The 22,194-nt window shown below is 35.2% G+C and overlaps 2 protein-coding genes across 2 annotated transcripts; one reads left to right on the top strand and one right to left on the bottom strand.

Moving 5' to 3' along the window:
* The first annotated feature begins 288 nt into the window (after positions 1-288).
* Positions 289-3,389, top strand: LOC110092275 (WRKY transcription factor 28). Its single transcript, XM_020816761.2, has 3 exons — positions 289-894; positions 2,013-2,156; positions 2,924-3,389. Exons 1-3 carry the CDS (start codon positions 437-439, stop codon positions 3,231-3,233), a joined length of 912 nt encoding a protein of 303 aa, XP_020672420.1. The 5' UTR covers positions 289-436; the 3' UTR covers positions 3,234-3,389.
* Positions 3,390-12,785: 9,396 nt separating this feature from the next.
* On the bottom strand, positions 12,786-18,692 carry LOC110092280 (TPR repeat-containing thioredoxin TTL1). Its single transcript, XM_020816765.2, has 7 exons — positions 17,445-18,692; positions 15,496-15,691; positions 15,100-15,284; positions 14,685-15,018; positions 14,399-14,603; positions 13,702-13,808; positions 12,786-13,621 (listed from the first exon to the last, which is right to left on the bottom strand). Exons 1-7 carry the CDS (start codon positions 18,248-18,250, stop codon positions 13,469-13,471), a joined length of 1,986 nt encoding a protein of 661 aa, XP_020672424.1. The 5' UTR covers positions 18,251-18,692; the 3' UTR covers positions 12,786-13,468.
* Between the last annotated feature and the right edge of the window lie 3,502 nt (positions 18,693-22,194).

The following is a 22,194-nucleotide window of genomic DNA, read 5'->3' as shown; positions in this document are numbered from 1 at the left end:
AGTTTTTAAAGTAAATTCTAATTATAATTGAATTTTTAATTATTCTCTGATTTTGTTGTCTTTAGTAAATCTTATTCCCTATTTGTTAACGAATAAAGTATGAAAATTTTTATCATTAAAAAAAAAACAGTTGAAAATATATCGATTTAGTGAATTTTTGTTCCCACAAAGAAATGTGCTGACAGTGCAAGCATTTTCAAACAAGTTGTCTTTTCTAGAGCTTAATAAATAAAGAAAGAAAGTCTAAAAGTCTTCCCCCTAACCCCTGCCCGCCCCCACCAACCAAAGCTAAAGGCATATCCCCACCCCTGGCCCTGACCTCTCTTATCTCACTACGAACCTAAAACCCACCTCCTTACTCCTCACTCTTTTTCTCTCTCTCTCTTCGCTCAACCTTCCTTCACTTCTCTTCTTTTTCATCCTCAAGCCAAAATTCATGTCGGGAGAGAAGCTAGGGGAGCTCTTCCAACATGACAGTACCATCTTCGACCCATACTCCCTTTTCTCTCTACGATCTGGGGGGCCGCAGGGGCTTGAATCTGGCCTGCCACAATTTTCAGGCTTCTTAGATTACCTACAAAGCTCCACCGACTTTGGCTTCACGAGCTCGTTATCACAGGAACCTTTCGGCCTGATCGGAGATAGGCATAAGGTCTGCAAAGCAGAGCCGAGAGCTACTGAAAACGTGATCAGCTCAGTTTTTGCTGGTGGAGGGACGAGAGCCATGACTGCTAATTCCTCGGTGTCTTCCTCGTCGACTGAGGCTGCCGGAGAAGAAGAATCAGATAAGAATGAGAAGAATGAGGAGAAGGAGCAGGAGGAGGAGGACGAAGAGAACAAGGATGTAAAGGGGGTTGATGATGGAGCTGATGAGGACGAGAAGGCTAAGACAGTGTAATTCTATTCTCTTTTTATAGTAATATTCTTCTTTTGTTGCAAGTTTTGTATTTTATTCTTCAAAACCAAGAGCCTACTCGGATTACTTCCAGGATTTTACTTCCCCGATCTAGTTTTTTAGTTCATAGATTCTTTTCTGATAAGTGTCTTCTTTTGGGATCATCTTCTTTCTTTTGGTAATTTTGCAGAGTCAGCAAACTTAATTGGTAGATGATGAAAGTATTAGATGACAAAAGTTAGGGTTCTAAATTTATGATTATCTAGATCGAGCATATTTTCTTAACGTTTTGTATTTTAGTAAAATCAAGCTATGTATTACTTTTTCATTTAGATTCGTTAGGGTTCTCAATGAAACTTTTCTAAACAGATAAGCTCTATATGAACCCTTTCTGAACACTTGAAAGTTTAGGGTTTATATATATTCAACCTGCCTTTTTTTTTCTTCTTCTTTAACTCCTCTGGTGACTGGTGAGTGGTTATTTTTGTTTTAATTACAGTTAAGCAGTATCAGAAATTTCAAAACAGTGTACAATCCACTTTTGTCGAACTCCTAAGGAGATGATCCCTACATAACTATAGCAATGCATTATTGTGTGCATATTTGTCTAAGTAGATAGTCAAAGTCTTGCATGGATTTCATGATTATATATGATCAAAGATCTCCAAGTAGCATTTCTTTGAGAGTTGTAGTCCATAAACCCGCTATTTAACCTGATAATTAACCTCTCAATTAGCAAAGCTCTAGAAGGATACACTTGGGCTTCGTTTGAGATGACTTTCTTAGTGCTTCTTAAAGCAATATTTTAGTAAAAAAATTTTAATTTTTGTGCTATAGAGCAGCTTTAAGAAGCAGTAAAAAAACCACCCAAACTAAGCTTTAGAAATGCTAGTGATAGCCTTTTATGGCTACAATTCTTTTCTTTTACACTGCGAGGCTGATTATTATCTTAGTGTTCAAAGTTTCATCCATGATTTGTTTTGTGTGAATTCTTTTTGAAAAGTTCAGCAAATCTTATGGATCTTATGGTTCAATTTTGTTTGATTAGTTTCCTTTGTGTTTAGCAAAACTGTTTTGCTTTGATTCTATAAAAGAACTTACTGATTACAAATTACAGAAGCAAGTCGAGGAAGAAAGGAGAGAAGAGGCAAAGACAGCCGCGCTTTGCCTTCATGACAAAGAGCGAGGTTGATCACCTAGAAGATGGTTACCGTTGGAGAAAATATGGCCAAAAGGCAGTTAAGAACAGCCGTTATCCGAGGTAACTATATATATATGCAGCTATTAGAGAAAGTAAAATGTTTCACAAACATAAAAAAATTAATCAAATTTCAATACATTTTCTATTGCCAAAAATTCTACGAGGAATTATTAACAGAAATAATTAGTTCCTAGAAAGAATTTAAAATCATCATGAATTCTACTTCATGATTAGTGAAGTACTAACCTTGACTGATGCTGCACTGGTGCAAGCACACAATATTCTCATTCATTTCTTATAAAAAATTTATAAAATTTAGGATTTATCATTTTATGCATGTGTTTGTATTTTATATATTTGATTTTCAATTTTAATCATCCACCTTTCAATCTTGACACCAAAAAAAAAAAAAAACTTTCACAACTTTTTTAATTATGAGAATTTTTATAAGAAATTTCTTTAAAATTTTTGCCAATTTTATAAATTCAACACATTATTTAGTATAACAATGGTATTTATAAAAAAGAATTCAGTATAAGAGGAAGCGTACGTGGATCAGTATCCACATCATTTGTTGTCACGTAGCTTAAAGATGATAAAGAAAAAGTATTAAAAGAGTATTTCTCTTTGAATGACAGTGAAAGTAATAATTCAAAATGATCTTATCTCTCTTTGACTTAGAACATAAAGATTATTGATCAGGTTAAAAGTAATTTGACTTGATTAGAGTCAATTAATGGCTATCTCATATAATTATTCTCACCAATCAATCTTGTAAGCTGAAAGCTGAACTTTTCCTTTCTTTGACTGAAAAAAAAAAATTTCAGGAGCTACTATCGTTGCACCACACAGAAGTGTTTAGTGAAGAAGAGAGTCGAGCGATCACACGAAGACCCATCGATAGTTATAACAACTTATGAAGGACAACATACTCACCACTACCCATCCAACGTGCGAGGGAGCTCTCACATGCTCGCAAACCCGCAGTCCTCCATGCCGCCAAGCTTCCACCATGACTTGTTTCTGCAAACCCTAACACCTCCACTTCAGCAATTTAACCTTCCAGCAAACTATCATGAACTTCTTCTTCTACAGAACAGTATCCATCCATCGTTCATTAACAGCAACCAGCCATGATAATACTTATGAAAACTAGTTTGATATATGTTCTTAGTTTCTTGTAAATATGAAACCTTTGGATTCTAATTCTGCTATTAAGTGCTACTAGCTAGCTATAATGCCGTAGAACTGCATGTTAATTTGATTTGGCTTTGAAGTTCGATCTCTTCCAAATGTTTTTCTATATTTAGAGGGGATTCGTGGAGAGGATATATATATATATATATAATATTTCTGAGATTAGAAGGGAGCATTAAATGTTTGCATTGGCTGGTGGGTACTCTTCAGATTGTTCCGAAGAGAGAGGTCTCTTTCATTGGGAAAGTAAAATGCTATAGGGACCACTGCATTTATTGAGGAGTTGGGAGGAGGAAGAGGATGGCGTGCTCTAGCATACAGAGCTAGCTTTCGGTTCCTGTTTGGTGGATGGAGTTATTGAGGAAATATTAGAGCTTCTCTTCGTTTTTGTTTTTTTGAGATTTTTTAGTCATTTCTATTTGATCTATATTCTTAATGATTATTCTCAAGCATTAAATACATAAATTATTTATTTCTCTTACTACATGAATGTTGATTAAACTCATATTAGCATTGCCAAGGTTTCTTATTTCGGTTTCCATATCATAGTAATTGTTTCAATTTTGATAGTTTGATCATTGAGATTAGTATTGATTTTAGGCCCTTTTCATCATTTTTATACAAACAATTGGCTCAAATAAGTACAACAAATAAGAATTTTGATGTGAAATGAAGGGTTTGTTTGGGGAGAAATTATTCTTTGTGCACTACGAACAAGTTCACCGTTCGGAGATTAACTAGAATGCTCCACGTCAGCAGTATTGAGCCGAGTACCGAGCGGTACCGAGCAAAGGTACCTAGCAGTATCGAGCTGGGTACCGAGCTGGGGGTGTCGTGGCTTATTCTGGCGGTCTCCGAACGGTGTTTGACTTCCACACAAAATAATTTTCTTTCACTTGGGACAGCTTTAGATTATTATTTTTTTTTTGTACTTTTAAAGAAATTTTTTACTAAAAAAATAACTTTATAAAATAATAAAAAATTGTTCCAAACCAAACTCTACTTTGAAATTAATGGGCATATAATTTTTTTATTTATTTTTTAATTAATGGGCATACAATAAAAATGTTATTATGTTAATCGATTTTAATTGGGTTGAAGCGAAAGCAATTCAAGATAATCATAATAGAATGAAGACTGCTGAAACTTTAATAATTCTGCTTTTATTGAAGATATTCACTGGATCCAGAGTAATTTTTTCTCCCTGGTGAAGTGGTGATAATAAGAAGAAAATTTGTACTGGACATCCTCATAAAGATGAAATAAGGACATTGAGGACAAAGTAAATTATTGTACAATATATATATTAAATATTGCAAGAAGTCACCTTCTCAAGCATTGATTTGCATGCATAATTATGAACGTCCTAATTAAACTTTGTAATAGTAAGGATATCCTGCGAAAATACTTTTCATGATAATAAGAAAATAATAAAAGCATTTTATGAAATGATATTTTTGACAAAATATCATGGAATAATTTATATTAAAATAAATTTAAATTTATTAGATTTATTTTTACTGTTAATATTACACTAATTATTTAATAAATTAAAAAAAAATAAAACACACACACACATATATATATATATATATATATATCCAAGGGCGGATCTACCTAAAGCCCAAGAGGGACAATTGCACCCGCTAAAAAAATAAAAATAAAAATTATTATATGATTTTTTAGGTAATTTGTCTCTCGTCATATATTTTTTTAGTCTTTATTATAAGGATTTTTTTGCCCCTACTAAAGTTTTAAAATACTATAGTTTTTAGATAATTGCCTCCAACATAATTAAACAAATTGTGCAGAGATGTTATTGTTATGGATCGATGAAAAAAAATAAAAATAATTAAAAAATATCCTTATATACAACAGAAATTTGTTAGGTCGAACCCTGCCAGGGAGCGCTGCCCCCTTGGACCCCCGGCATATCTGTGAAATCTCTACACTTTTACTTATAAGTTTGGCTACCATTGTTTTATCTAAATATTCTAATACATAATTTTTTTAACATTTATATGGCTCAATTAGACCAATTTTTTCACTATATTGATTTAAAATTGTTTTACATTAATATTAATTTATTTTAGAGGAATTCATATTTTGTTAACAAGCTTACTAAATTTTTTTTATACTGCAATGAATTTTATTTTATTTACTTTTACATTATTATTATTATTTTAAGTAAAATTAAATTCTAATTCATCATTATATTAATTTAATATTATTAATCATTATTTAAAAACTATATAAAATTAATCGTTATTTTTTATCCTTCCAAATTAAAACTCGCTTAACATTTTTAAATGACTGAGTTTCATGAATAAAATCGAACTCATTTTCATCAAATTAAAATTAAATAAAAGCATTCCAAATCTAATGTAAAATATTTTTGTTCACTTTTGAGGTAAAATAAATAAATTGCTTTCACCACAGTCAACCGCTACCATGTCACCCCCCTGTCGGTCGTTGCTGCCACTGACCACCACAACGTTGCAAGCCACTGCAGCCCCCCACCTATCATCGTCAGCCACCACCGCCCTGTCACTAGCCACCCTCAACTGATGCCTACCACTGGTCCCTGGTGTCCACCATCGCCGCTGTAGGTTAGCCTCTATCATCATTTTGAACTTTACACTGGATTCATTTTATTTAAAAATAAACAAAATAATAATAATCTCATGCATTCCTTTTATACTCATCCAAACAACTTCAAACATTTCAAATGCACTCACTATGTTCATTTTATACTGTATTCTTTTTACTCTGCATGCTATTTCTAGTAAACTAAACAACCCCTGACATTTATGCTGAGATTAATTCCACATATGATATTCAATTGTTGTACTAACCTCAACACAAATCTAAGAACAATATCAAAGGTTTTTCTTAAGCTCAAAATATTCAAATGTTGTACTAACCATTAATGGAGACCATTCTAACGTAAATTCTATCAAGATATTTTGATATATTTTTTTCTAAAGCTCAAAATATCAAAACTTTTTTACTACATTGCTTGTGTGTGTGTATGTTTTTTTTTTTAATTCATTTAAAAAATAAATTATATTTGCAGATATTTACATTAATCTTAGAGTTTAGTATCTCTTAAATAAGGCCAAAATCCTCAATCAACTGACCTAAAAATAGTTAGGACTCATCACATTGTTTTTATTTCATTCCTACTATAATGAATATAATCAAAATTACAATTTTTGTTCTTTATGAAGGAAATATTTGTGTCAAAGCTTCTTATATAAGTATAAAAATATACAAGAAATAATAAAAAATAAAAAGCTATTTAATCAAGATATTTGACAACATAATTCTAGCTACCTTAAGAATAAATAAATTCAAGTATCATATTTTAACACAAAGCATCATTTTTCTATCAAATTTTATTTCATTTTATCATCCTTCATTGATTATATAAATTTATATCAGGATATGATATATTCCCTTCTATGTACAAAACTGCCCAATCTCTAATACTAAAAACCAAAAACTTAGATTATTAATTTGATTTCATGCCTTAGGAGCTGTGCTTGATATATGGTTCACAAGTAGTATTGAAAGTGGTGGAATTAAGATTTATGAACATGAACATTTGTTGAAGCCGAGACAAGTATAACCTAATTTATTATATTGATCAGTATATATTTTTTATGGTACATGCATGTTAGAATGATGAGTCTATGCACCATCATGAATAAGGACATTAGATTTCATATACTATCATAGATGAAAATTGATGCATTTTTACTATCATGAGATTTGGATTGGACTGGCCGCTTAATTGAAGGTACTATTCATAACTTTCTAAGGGAAGCATTTAAGTAAATTTCATTTTGATGAATGCTTGATTTTTCTTCATTAAAATGATTCAAATAATTTCATGATGGATGCACAAAAAACTTAAAATAATTTTTTTAATTGACTTCTTATTGAATCTCATATTTATAAGGAAATGGCTTGAGATAGTTATAGAGATAACATTTAAAAACACTCAATTGCAACTAGTTCTTAGAGGTTGATCAAATATTTCGGGGCACTAATATGCACAAGCTGAGTAGCTTTGTGCTCTTTGTCTCGTGCATATTGAGCAATGGTACACCGGCCTTTCTAACGAGTCAACACATAAGTTTTTCCTATTGTTGTTGGCTTTTTACCTGATAACTATATATGATTTGATTGTTACCTTGGGCCCCATTCGTAGTCAAATTAATCTAGTGGATATCTATGTCATCACATGATACGTGCAAATGCGAGAAGAGCTCATCAACTTTATATATATAGGGACAAAATTATGATGATTTTAACCTTGATTTTGTTATAAACCGCCCAAGGAAAGACTTTTCCTTACGACCTTAAGATAATGTAGCTCACTAGCTTCAAATTTCTCATCTTTTGGAATGACTCATTTTACTTATTCGGTCGTCTTCTATGCTCTTTAGAAAACTTTTATAGGCAAAAAATGAATATTCTTCTCTTAAGTTCTTACTTTTTCTCCTCTATTTCCTTGGAATTCAACTTCTGAAGTTTCATGCTCTTTTACTTCTTTGATTGATTATATTCAATGCTAGTCTTTGAATCATCAATATTTCGTTTACTCATGTCAACTCTACACTAAGGGAATCACTTTCTAGTCAAACTCTTAGAATTTTTTACTGACTATCTCCAACTTAGAAAAACTCAATTATAACAATAGAAGCTCTACCCCACAAATATCATCAATTTCAACCAATAGATATAACTCTCTTATCATCCATATATATATTTGCTCAAGTGTAAATTTAAAGGCTATCCTTTGACATTACTAAAAAATTCATCTCTATGTAACTTCTCTCAACCAACTAAAAAGGTAATCTCTAAGCAAAATAGTCTTGTTTATATCCATTAATTGGAAGATGGCATCTTCACATCTCACATTAGTACGACTTATCTTCTCCCTTATGACAATATACCCCACCTAATTGCACCCAATGATTCTCCTTGGCTCCACCCACCAAGCCACATACTATCAACTTCCACTCCCTGGTCATCGAGCTCAACTTTTAACCACAAACTTGCCATTTTGTCACCTTCGATCATTACCAATCCATCAATCTATTGCAAACCCATGTGTAATTATTTGTGCCATGCTCATATGTCCAACACTCATACACACATGACTAGCACTCATATACCCAATATACAATGCCCAAACATCGTATGACTTTATTGACCTTATCATCCTCAACAAACTCTAAGCCTAGGACCCTTCAGCTCCATGTCTACCATCCAATTATAGACCAAAACTTGAGATTTTGTGAGTGGCCTAATTGTGTTGACACATCTTATCCAGCAAGCACCATAGAGTCAATAGGTATATATAATATAAGTCAACACATTTGTAGAGCTCCTCATGAAAAGAATGATTATTTATGTAATAGTGTAATAATTTTAAGGTTTAGTGTAATTAACCATCATTTACATTAATATAAATGTCCAATATATATTTTTGACAAAGTTCATAAAGAGAGTAGTATAAAACAATAAGAGAAAGAATTTGAATGATTTAATATGATTTAATTCTTTAAAATTTCACATCTTTTATTGCTTTCAAGAACTTCTTAGAGAGTTACCACCTTCAACATTAATTACTTGTGTGGCAGAAGCATTATCTTTACATTTTCAATGTACTTCATTCATGTTAGACTGTAGCAAATATTTTAAAAAATAAAATTTAAAAAAGCTATCTCAAATTTCTTGGTCTTCATATTATAGTTTACTTAAAATTATATAAAATTCTATTGTATTCTTTGTAGGAAAATTTATCATAATATTTAATTATATACATTCAAGTCACAAAATACATACTTAGTCAATAAGAGCATAGTCGACTCAGATTCATGTTGCATGACTCTCTGATATATCAACATATACATATTTAGATATATTACATTTTTGCATTACATTGTTAACTCTCATATAAATTTGAGTCATCTTGCCCATAGGGAGAGATTGTAAAACAACTTTTCTTCCGTATTTAATCTCATAGTTTCTAGCATTTTATGAAGATTAAATGGTATGATTTTGAAATAATTTAAGTGGACATATGTAGGCATCTCTTATCCATGGTCATAAGCCATTTGCAAAACTCGTTCCCTCACAAGTAGGTATTTAAAAAGGTATTATCTTATGTTGGGCCCCTTCTATCAACCACTTTCCCTTGAGAATTAAGAGAGATGTAAGCCAAGACCATTTTTTTGCCTTCTTTTATGGGAGTCAAAGTTAAGTTATTTCGTTCATTTTTTAACAATTCTCATTTAAGAAAACCAAATTTTCTACATCTTCATTAATTAAGATCTGTCACTTTTTTTCTCTCTTACAATTGTTGTGTTTATATGTGACAATCATGTATATTGTTCAACCACTTGGACCATTCTTCCTTTCTAATAAGAAAACATTTTACAAACCATTTATATTGAATTGAGGAACATAAATGAACATTATTAATTGAGAGTTTTCCCGGCGGGCCTCTTATTATAGATGTAATTAATCATAGGGGGAGGAATACAAAATATCATATCTCCAAGAACTAAATAAACCTTATTTTACAAGCCTTTTCACTTAGTGAAAATTTGCAGAATAGATTTTTTTTTGGTCATTCATTAGTTCTTGTACTCTTAAGAACTGATCAATGATCATTCTCTTACAATATTAAGATAGTGTGATCCATGTTGTCTAGCATGATGAGATTCATTTAATCTTGTGTAAGCTATAAGAGTTGTACACAAAAAAGCATCAACCCTTCCTTCCTATCAAGTATATTCTCTCACCAATGAAGTCTAATGATAGTCTTTTAAAGAAGATTATCACACCGCAATGTCTTCATCCTGTATGCTTCACTACAATATACAAATCTCCAAAAAAATTATAGACACAAAAGAAATTTTTATGAGAAACAAGATTGATCAAAATATCCTAAAACCCAAACCAAGTGATATTTTTTTATCATCATTATACATACGAGATCCAATGTCATACTTTTCCAACAAAAGGTGCATGCTTCCTAATACTAGTCTTGATTTTAAGGCTAATCGGATTATCATGTCTCAATAAATAAATCTGATGCGCAACTTAGAATGTCATTATCTAACATGATATTCATAACCAACTATAATATAGAGGGTTTTTCAATCATGAAAGTATATATTCAAAACATCTTATTATATAAATTCAAATAAAACTAAAAATAATGATTTACATGGAGTAACACCCATGCCCATGATGAGCTTTTGAGGGCTAAGCTAATGAACATAAATGAGCTTCATTAACCTTATAATCCTCCCTAATCATCTCACCCAATCATTGAAGAAATAAAAAAATTGATCAACAATTATCAAATCACTCCTAAATTATTATGGCATTAAACCAATTGCATAAATATTTACTCTTTAATCACTTGAGTCATATATACTCTTACCCAATGATTAAGAATAACCTAACTCTTCTTGCACTCATAAAAGTCATGGTATGTGATCTCATCAAATATTTTTATATGAAATTTTTATTAATAAAACACTGTAAACTTTCTTATTTATTAATATATAACTTAATTATTAAATATCATCCTATTTTACAAAAAATATATTCTTAACATCTAATTATTGTGAGAAAATGGCATATAAATAACTTCACATAATTGAGTGATATAGGCTTCGTTTGGGACGGCTTTTTTACTACTTCTTAAAGCGGTTTTTTAGTAAAAAATTATATTTTTTGTACTAAAAAATTGCTTTAAGAAGCAACAAAATAATCGTCCCTAACGAAGTTTAATTAATCAAAATATCTTTCTTTTTTTATTTTCTAACGGCAAAGAAGAAAATGTACTAGTCTCGTGCCCATTTTTGCAGCACAAACCGCCAAGTTTGACTAAAGACCAACGAGGCCCAACTCACCTTAGACTCTAATGGCAAATGGCAAATATGTAATTAAACGTTAGCTAGAACCCTGCAGTTCGGTTAAAAAAATGAAGGGGGAGAGAGAGATTTAAATGCATATCATTTTATATCATTTTATTTATTTATATATCTAATATCTAAAATTTTAATATTTCATTTCTACCGTCCATAGAACAAATATAAATGAATAGAATGAACTATTAAAATTTATAAAATAATATGGGTGATAAAAATGAAATATATAAGTGATATATTTAAAATTATTTTTGAAAAAAATGCTGAGAAAAAACTTTTGAAAGAATAATAAAAAAAAGTCAGAATATAAACTGCCATAAATAAAGCTAAATTTAAAAAATATATATATAACACAAAATAATATTCTGAATATTTACCCTCTAAACTTAATCATGCCTTCTCATTTGACAATATATAGATACCAAAATGTCTTGATAAATTTTCTTTTGCAAAAAAGAAGCGAATAGCAGCAAAGAAGAAGAGGCCATTAATCTTCCCTGCTTGCTTGTGAGATTAAAAGTTTTATTTGGGACGACTTTTTTAATACTTTTTAATGTTTTACGAAGCCTAAGAAAGAAGCTTTTATGTCTGTGTTCCACAAGCTTTTTCCATAATCTTTATTAGGCATCTACCACAAGTCTCCTTACTTTTTCACATTTATAAGAGCAAGGGACAAATGTGCAGTGAGAAGGAAAGCATGAAACTCGTACTGAAGGCAATGAATGAGTTCAACAACCCAGCATGAAAGTGCAGCCAAGATTAACAGACTAAATGCAACTGTATCACCTACCTGATGAGTAATCAACATGTGACAAAAAAATAATAATTAAATTTGGTAACCTCACAAAAAAACAACACATATTCTGAATTGAGATTCAAGTTACTAATCAATCTCTTAAAAGTATATATATATATTTTAATTTCAATCCCAAACGGCTAAGATCTGTTAACTGCAACTGCACAGGCGCAATTCACAGGCCAACTAAAAGAGAGATTATTGTGTGCGAAGACCAAACACAAAGAACAGTTCGGTTTTGCCTCTGTGAACAGTAAAAACATAGTGTTTGTGCTTTACTGTTCACAGAGACAAACCGGATGGTTCTCTATGTCCGGTCTCCGCACGTAATAATTTCTCCAACTAAAAAGGATCACCCCGGCAATAGTAAAGGTTCCATTCTGTCTTTGATATTTAATTTAGTCCTTCAGCAAACCAGATTTGAATCAATGTGATCCTATCATCAATTTCAATCTTTCTTTGGACAAAATTTAATGAAGAGAAGTTTTACATAGAACAATATATAGATTTTTTATAATCACCTTCAAATGGATTAAGCTTGAAAAGTTAAATTGCATTCTCGAGAAACTCCTCTGCATCAAATTTCATCCAAAGAAATGGCAAAGTGAACGGTAGGACCAAATTAGTTTAAATTTGTTGCCGCCTCGAAAATCTCGAACAAAAATGAAATACAACTATAAAGTCTAGAGACCAATTTGATCCCTCACTACAATTTTTCTCATATGACAAGTAATATATAACAGGATACTAATGATGAAGTAAAAAAATGAGTTGAATTGTACGGCTGTGAAATCATTAAACAACAAAGTCCTCAAAATATAGGAGGAGAATGCAAGAAGAAGAATACAAGTTTAAGTGCACCTGAAAGAATACCTGGTCTCTTATTCATGAGAAGGGAAAGGATATAGCAGCAGTAGCACAAGTAACAAAACAAAATGTCTCTCTTCCCTACCACCCCAAAAGCAAATTCCTTCATAGTTCAGTTATGATCCCTCGCCGACCATTCAAACCAATGGCTTCTAATGCTTTCAATATGGTATATACATGTAAAAATCCAAACCAACCATCTCTCCTTCCCCAACAAATAATGAACCTGAAAATCTAGAGTAATAGTACATATCACGTTTAGGCTCTTCACAAGAGAATGATAGGTTGCCATGAATAAAATTCGAGTATCCTAGGCTAATCAGAAATCTTTGGATGAGACTGGAACTACAATGAATGGAATAAGGGGGAGGCAGAGAGAATATGGTAAAATGATCTGAACAAGATTGGGGAAAAGAAAAATTATGGAAAAAAATGGATTCTTCTCTAGTTGTCTTTGGCTAACTTGATTACTGTGTGGCTGGTTTTCGATCAAAAGCAGAGATTTGTATGAATTGGAAAGGATGGGTTTACAAGAGCACTGGATTTCAATGCTAGATACCATAATGCCTCAGCGAAAGCTCCAGAACCTGCAAGCTGGGGCAGATCATCTCCTTTACCTGGGCCCCATTCCTATAAATCTTGATAGTTGGCACAATTCTTACCTTCTCTGCCTTGGCAACAGCTGGGCTCTCATTCACATCCACCTTAAGTTAAAAACAGAAAAACGGCTAAGAAAAAAGTGCATTTTCTTAAGAAAGTAGAACATCTGAGCTTCAAATTTTACCTTGAGAAAATTTAGAGATGGATATCTCTTACAGAGAGCATCCACCGATTGGGTTGTTTGGACACACTGATGATTAGATGCAGCCATGAAGTATACAACAGACACTCCTGAAATAGTGATTCATGCTTCGAGTTTTAGTTAGGAAGAAAATGGCAGAGATAAGGGAAGCTGAGGCACTACCAATACCCAGCAACTGATATTTTCCATCATTTAGCAAAACAAATTTAAGCTTCATTTGGGATGGTTTTTTTATTGCTTTTTAAAATAGCTTTGTAGCACAAAAATATCTTGAATTTGAAATTTTTGTACTAGAAAGTTGTTTTAAAACGCAGTACAAAAGTTGTCTCAAACAAAACCTTAAGAGGAAAGCCAAGAAAAGTGCTGCCTATCAAACCAACATTGGATATACGTACAATAATTTATAAAAAGTTCAAACAAGCAGAAAGCATTGAGATGCATTATTGAATATGATTCTCTAAACAAAGAATTGCAGAATGCGCAAGTGATGTGATTAAGGCTTCATTTGGGACGGTTTTTTTATTGCTTCTTAAAACAGCTTTTCAGTACAAAAATTAAAATTTTATGTTTGAAAATTGCTTTAAGAAGCAATAAGAAAGTCGTCCCAAACGAAGCCTAAGAGTCAACTAATATTAAAAAATCATCAGAAATTTATGCATTTTTAATTAGGGAAGCCCACCTGGAAGAGCTATCGCTGACTGTAATTGCTCTAGACCTGTTATTTGCTCAACTTCACCACCAAATTTCATGTTGGAAACCTCCTCACCTCGGGACATTTTCAAAGCAACTTGAGAATGAAACAGTGCTTCCGCCACCTCAGTGTCAGTAGGAAGTTCCTTCCTCAAAACTTCATAATCTCTAACGGCTTCTACCCACCGCTCAAGCTATAAAAAAGAGGTATCAAATGATCAGCCTTCAAAATAGTTTCTATCATGAAAAAAATAAAGAGGGTAAAACTTTCAAACCTTGGCATTGGAAGCAGCTCTTCTAAGAAGGGCTTTGGTGTACCTAGGTTGAATTCTTAATGCCTCATTGCAGTCCTCCAGAGACCTTTCCCACTGCCCGAGTTTAGATCGGCAAGCCGCTCTATTGCAATGGAGTACTGGGTTTGAGGGATCATATTTGAGTCCCTCTCCATAAGCTGTGCAGGCTTCAGCAAAATTTCCAGACTTGAAAAGCTCATTACCATGGGTGCGAGCCCTAGCCACAGATTTCACTTTGTCCCACAGCACTGATACTTCTGCATTATGTGGATCTATCTGCCGGGCCTTCTCTGCTGATGCAACTGCTTGCTCAAACCTGCAAATTTTTCGCCCTACATTCTCATTAATCCAAGATCTTTAATCAGCAACATTTGGGAGTCAAATTTTACTGGCTCACCTTCCCAGAGCCATTTCAACTTGGGCCTGCACAAAGCTGATATAGGAACTTGAAAGCATACCAAGAAACTTGTTCTGGAAAAAAGATGGCGATTTGGCAGCTAGTTGGGATGCTATTGAAAGAGTTGAATCAGCCTCTTCAAGGTGGTGGAGCTGAAGAAGAGCTTCCGCTCTCAATGCTGTCAGCTGTAATTTTTAAGCTAATTAGCCATCAATATCCCTGAATCTTGTCGGTGAAATAAAAAAGTAAGGCTTTGTTTGGATGACTTTCTTACTGTTTCTTAAAACAGTTTTCTAGTATAAAAATTTAAAATGTTGTACAAGAAAGCTGCTTTAAGAAGCAGTAAGAAAGTCATCCCTAATGAAGTCTAAGTTAATCAAAATTGAGTTAATTCACCAAAGGTGAAGAGTCTGTGCCAGCTGTAACAGCAGCATCTGCTTCCCTCAAAGCACTCTTCCAGTCCCCCATCCTCCGAGCATCAGTGCATCTTTCCAGATGTTTCTCCACCATCTGCAGTTTCTGCATCTCAGCAAGGTCAGGCTGCGGTCCGGCCAAAAACAGGTGCCGCTGTGCATGCTCAACCAGCCCCAGCCTATTAAACAAATTAGCTTAGCCAAGATAAGTAAAGACATTGCAAAAAACGAGGAAATCTGAAGTTTTAGAAACCAAGGGAACAACAGTGTAGCAAAAAAAGAATCTGACAAGATTTACTATCATGGAAAGGAAGGACAACTAAATATGATTCTTGATTAACAACTATTATATGTCAATACACAACAGAAAACAAGCAAATTGAGGTAAGAATTATCCAAGGGGGAGATAAATTTTAAGTATAATCTCTGTTTAAGAAGCAACAAAAAAAAAAATATCCGTATAAACCATATTTGAATGAGCTGCTCGTTTCTGCTTTTCAAAAGCAAAGGAAAATGTTTTTAGAAATTCAGAAAACACCTTTCGCAGTGCTTTGACTTGTTTTCATATTCCAGTAAATCAATTCAGCAAGAAAAGCTAGAGATGAAGGGTTATGTAGGCCTACATCTATATTACAGAGAGAATGTTTCGGTAAACCTACTCACAAGTCACATCCATGTTCTATATCATTATTTAAGTACTACTCAGTGCTTATTATTTATATAAAATATGCATTGTAGAATCTAACTTTTTAATTCAGAAGGGCTTTTTTTGTTTTATAAAATATGCCAGCATAATTATATTTTATTTAAAAAATAACAAATCAGAAACAAAACCGTAAAACAGAAACAAAGCAATGCCAAACATAAGCCAGAAGAAATCATAGGTACAAAAAGATTTTTAGTAAAAGAAGTTAGACACACTTTTCATGCAAGGAAAGATCAATCACGCATAACTGCAATAATAGCTACATCTCGTTACATGGAAATATGAGTAAGAATGTTGAATAGAGTTATCATTTCCTGATTCAAAGATTAAGGTTTCGTTTGGGACAGCTTTCTTACTGTTTCTTAAAGCAACTTTTTAGTACAAAAATTAAAAATTTTATACTAAAAAAATTACTTTAAGAAGCAATAAAAAAGCCGCCCCAAACGAAATCTAAGTTAACGTATTCTGAACAATAGGAATTGGCTGATTTTGGTTAAAATTACATATAATTTTAGCAAGATCATAAGCTAGTCATGCAGGAAATAAGAACATAATGGCAAAAAATATTTTCATATAACCAGTAATGCAGTGGAGACAGATTGCATTCATCAACCCAATGGGGAAGCATCCTTAGGCTTCATTTGGGATGGCTTTCTTACTACTTCTTAAAGCAATTTTTTAATATAAAAATTTAAATTTTTATACTAAAAAGTTGTTTTAAGAAGCAGTAAGAAAGCCGTCCCAAAGGAAACCTTAGTTGCTCAAAATAGATTAATATGCCTTCTAAGCACAAATAATAATAATAATAATAATAATAATAATAATAATAATAACACGCAATGACACAATGATTAATATTTCTTAAGAAAAACTCAACCTTGCAAACAAACCACCGACGAAATGCAACATCAAGAACAACACAACACAGATTCAGCACAAGTGCATTTGCAGTCACCCAATATAAAAGCATACTAGCACCAATACAAAATCATCACTAAAAATATGCAATAAAGCATTTTCGTATAAGGAAGAGGTAAAGCACGATCTTTGTTGTAATTACATTGATAACATTGAAGGTTAAGCATAAATGAAATCATATATCAACAGGAACACAGTACAGGGCTTGCGCAGTTACTCCAATAAGATCATTCTAGCTGCAAATGCCATATCTTTACAGAAAAAAATGGATGGAACACACAGAGACGAATCAGCAAAGCAAACCTTACCTTAGATGTAAACAAGCAAGCCTATGGTGAGCCTTGGCATAACTCGGATTGAGCCGAATGGCCTCCTCACAATCCTTCACGGCCTCCCCCAATCTTCCCAGCCCAATGAGAGCTGCCGCCCTGTTATTCCAGCAAGCAGCATTGCAAGGATAGATCTGTATAGCTCGATCATAGAACGTCAGCGCCTCAGCAAACTGCCCCTTCTTGTAATGCTCGTTTCCAGCTTTCGTTACCTCCTCTGGATCCACTCTCATCGACCTCAAATTCCTCATTTCCGCCCCAACCCCAACGGCGCCGCCCCTCATTATGCTCCCGTGCCCATAATTCGCTGAACCAGATCCAAGCACATCGCTCCTCGCAGTGCTTCGACTCATCATCCCCGTCTTTCCTATCTTCCCGGAGGGACAAATATTCCCTGCTGGTAGGACATTGGTTGCCGGAGAGTTAGCCGAGCTGGAGAAGACAAGCTGGCCAGATCCGGACCGACGATGTACCGGCCTACGGTTAGGGCTGCCGTGACTTGACCCGGAAAGCTCGCCAGAGTGATTGCGTCTTGCTACGTCATCGGATTTCGTGGCGGAGAGTGCGGCATTGGGTAAGGGCTTTCCGGAGAACGAGCCAGAAGAGCTCGAGCTGCTGCTGGTGGCGGGAGCGGCGGCAGCGCCGGTACGGAGGGGCGAGACGGGTGAGTCGAGGTGATCGAAGTTCTTGGCATCGGGCTTGTTACCCTCGAAGCTAAGTGCGGCGTCGAAGCGATCTGAGATGGACTCTGCCGACAAGGGTTTCTGAGAATCCGACCTGGACATCTCGCCAAAAAGCCTCGTAGTTTCCGCTTAGATCTGCGGCAGTGCTGGCAGCCCGTGGCTCTTGCTAGCTGAAATGGCCGCAGAAACGGAAGAGGATGGCGCAAGATTGCGACTTTAGAGAAGAAGACATGAAATAGGAGAGGAAGAAGAGGGAGAGGAAAATGAAGATGGCAGATCGGAGAGATATGAAAGAGATAGAGTGTGTGAACAAGAAAGGGTAAGGAAATGAAGAGATGGGGATCTCGTGAATTGGAAAGTGAGAAGCAAGGAATGAATGCGGGTAGATTGGGAGAGATGGGCAGAGAAGAGGAGAAGGGGGCAAAAAAAAGAAACCAAGACGAGATGGTAGGAAACAAATAAACGAAGATCTTTCACCTGTTCGCCCTCTCTCTCTCTCTCTAATCTCAGTACATCGACCTCGTCACTCTCTCTCTCTATCTCCTGCCGTCTCTCTCTATCTCCTGCCGTCGCACTCTTTTTTTCTCCTCGCCAGTGTTAAACTGAAGGCCCGTTCAAAGTTTGAACGCATTCCTCTGTTGCTTCCTGTTTAACAGCAACAGCAAGGTAATTAATCCTGGCCTTCAATTTAATTTAGATGATTAAAATTCTCCATTAGAAAATAGTGATCACGATTGGATGGCCAAGTTTCCATGTGTGGTAACTAAGGAGGATCCGAATGCCACTTCTGTATGGGATCTTCTATGAAAATTTTTCGGGCATTTTTTTTTAATCAATAAAAAAAACATAAAGATATTTTATATTAGATAGGACTAAGAGTGTTTGAATTTGTGTTATGATTAGCAGTTATATATATAATCATAAATCGTATTAGTCTTAGGCTTCGTTTGGGACAATTTTTTTCCTACTTCTAAAAACAACTTTTTAGTACAAAAAATCTAAAAAAGATGTTTTAACTAGCAGTAAAAAAAGTCATCCCAAACGAAGCATTAGTTATAAATCTAAAAAAATTTGAAACTCATCCTAACTCAAAACACTTCATGATATCCTTACGTAATTTTTTTTTTCTAAATACTTGTTGCGTCCAGGAGTATTCGCGGCGGTAGAGAAATATAAAGTTAAAGTCTTAGCGTTGTACGAAAATCGGGCACACAATAAGATAAGAGAGAGAATGTGTAGTATCTATGAGACACCAAATTTTTTATGTGAAAAACCCCTAAAAAAGGGGGAAAAATCACGGGGCCTTGCCCAGTATAAATGAATCCACTAGTATTGTAATTGATTACAAATGAGGTCCTTCCTCGAGGGAAAGTCTTAGCTTGATGTACATCTTATAAAGTACATTACATGGTAAGAATATAAATCATCATTGTCGATGTGTTTGTTTGGTCTGAAGGACTGTAGTCGGTGTGCGACGTAAGTCAGAAGAATTGTAGTCGGCGGGTGACGGAGGTCGGAAGGACTATAATCGGCGTGCGACGCAAGTCAGAAGGACCGTAGTCGGCGGACGACGGAGGTCGAAAAGAATGCAGTCGGCGGGCGACGTAAGTCAGAAGGATCGTATTCTGCGGGCGACGGAGGTCGGAAGGATTATATCTGGTAGAAGTCCAGCGTTGGAAAGAAATTCAGCGAAGAGCAGAGATCCGACGTCTGGTAGAAGTCCGACGTTAGTTGGTGGCCGAGGAAAACTCCAAGATTAGATGATATTCGGGGAGAATTCTGGTGTCACTTGGAGTTTGGGTGAAACTCAAACGTTACTTGGAGGTAAGGAGGAATTCCGGCATCACTTGGAGGGCGGGCGGAATTCCGGCATCACTTGGACAAAATTCTAGCGGCGGTGGTCGAGGAGTTCTTCCCTTCTATCATTATTCTCTTATCCTTCTTCTCTTGCTTGGGCCTTGATCCGGTGGTCCCTTTCTCAAGAGAAATGAAGGGTTTATTTATAAATATTTTTGAGTGGCAAGGCCTGTAAATAGGTGAGAGATAAGGGGTGAATTGGGAGTGATTTGAATGGATGACCGATATTGAATCCCTTGATCGTGGACCGTTCATCAAACATTTGAAGGTCTTAATGATGTCAGAATTCGGCAATCTTGGGCTCGTTGGATTCGTTTCGTCGACCGCTCAATTCGGCTATAAGCACGTCATGTTTGAAAACCGTTTGATAACTCAATATGTGGTTTGAACCTTCCAACAGCGCTTCGAGTCCTTGATTTGGACTCATTTGGGCTCAGATTGAGTCGATTTTGGTGTTGTTGGATTCGTATTTCCGAGGCGATCAGTTCTAAGGTAAGTTTGCTGAAATCGGAGTTCATATGATCCCAGAATTAATTTTTGAAGTTTCTAGCTTGATTTTGCCTCGAGATTCGTGCCCGATCAAGATAATTTCTTAATGACATATCAATACTTTTTAAGATTAGGATGTAATTTAAGGAAAATTTTGAAAGAATCATGATCTGAAATGTAGCCCAATATTAAAATCATCTGATCAAATCAGATGAATAAAATTGACAACAATTAAAACTTGCTCATCTCAATTAACAAATAGGCATGTAAATTTGTCTTGACAGAACAAAATTATTCAAATGTTGACTAGCTAGAAGTCAAATCAAAATAAGTGAATTGTTAATAAATTAGACCTTACTTGAAATTAACTTTTTAGTGATCATATATATGACTTGAATCAAATTAGCTCTCAATCTACTGTGTGCTAGAAGGTGAGTTGGTGAAAGAGAGAGATTTTGACATCCCACGCGTAATTAAAGAAGTAAAATGAAGAACAAGGGCTAAGATATAATGACTTTCAGTCACATCATGCTAGATACTACTTATTTTGGCTCACGCCATTTCACATTAGGATAAACCTCACAATTTTATTCACTTTTTTACAACTTTTAAAGAGTTCTAACACCACAAGAGTTTAGGGGTGCAACCGAGTAGAGCCGGCCTGGCTCGGACTCGACTCAGTCACAGGCTTAACGAGCAGAGTTAATCGAGCTCGCAAGTCGAGCTCGAGTTTAAACATGCATCGGACTCGACTCGTCGGCTAGACAAGCAGCTCGACTGGGCGGGATTCAAGGGAACGAGCTCGGGACGACGACGACGGATTGGATCTCGACGGTGGAATTCGCAACGGACGCGATGACGATGGCGAAGCTTGGGATTGAGCTCGACCATAACTGACCTCGGGATTGAGCTCGACGATGACAAGGACGACGGACTTAGCTCGGAACGGATGCGAAGACGACGGCGAAGCTTGGGATTGAGCTCGACCACGATGGACCTCGGGATTGAGCTTGACGATGACGAGGATGATGGATTGAGCTCGAAACGGACGATCACGATGATGGCGGAGCACAGGATTGAGCACGACCACGATGGACCTCGGGATTGAGCTCGACGATGACGAGGATGACGGACTGAGCACGGAACGGTCGATAACGACGACGGACTGAGCTCGACGACGACGACGGAGTAAGCTCGACACAATGACAACATGTTGCGCTCGAATTGAGCTTGACAATCCAATCGACGAGCCACTCGACATGAGACGAGTCGAGCTCGGTATATGGTAGTCGAGCTCGACTCGAACAAACCCTAACTCGAGCTTGACTCGACTCGTTTGCACCCCTACATGAGTTCACCATTACAAACACACTTAATTGTGGAGTTCATAATAAAAATTCACTTGTAAGCCTGGTAGGAGTTTCTTATTTGCCTTAAGTATTGAACCAAAACCTGAGGTAGAACACCCCAAAAAATTTCGAGCCCTCTGGCACCTATCATCCACTAAACAAAGATAACACATGATCTTAAGATTCGCCTTAAGAACCCTTAGCTTTCTTTGGGACCCACCCCATGGGGTGAAAGAGTCTTGGTCAAATTATTTGACCTATGGTCAAAGTATATTTGACCAAAGCTACCCTACAACTTTGAAATTCCCAAATTCAAGTTCAAAGAAGCGAGCAAAACCTAGTGACCCTAGC

The sequence above is a fragment of the Dendrobium catenatum genome, unplaced genomic scaffold (assembly GCF_001605985.2).
Source record: "Dendrobium catenatum unplaced genomic scaffold, ASM160598v2 fragScaff_scaffold_1381, whole genome shotgun sequence".
Classification (NCBI taxonomy): Eukaryota; Viridiplantae; Streptophyta; class Magnoliopsida; order Asparagales; family Orchidaceae; genus Dendrobium; species Dendrobium catenatum.
The sequence above is the reverse complement of the archived record's forward strand: the minus strand, read 5'-3'. Positions and strand labels throughout refer to the sequence as shown.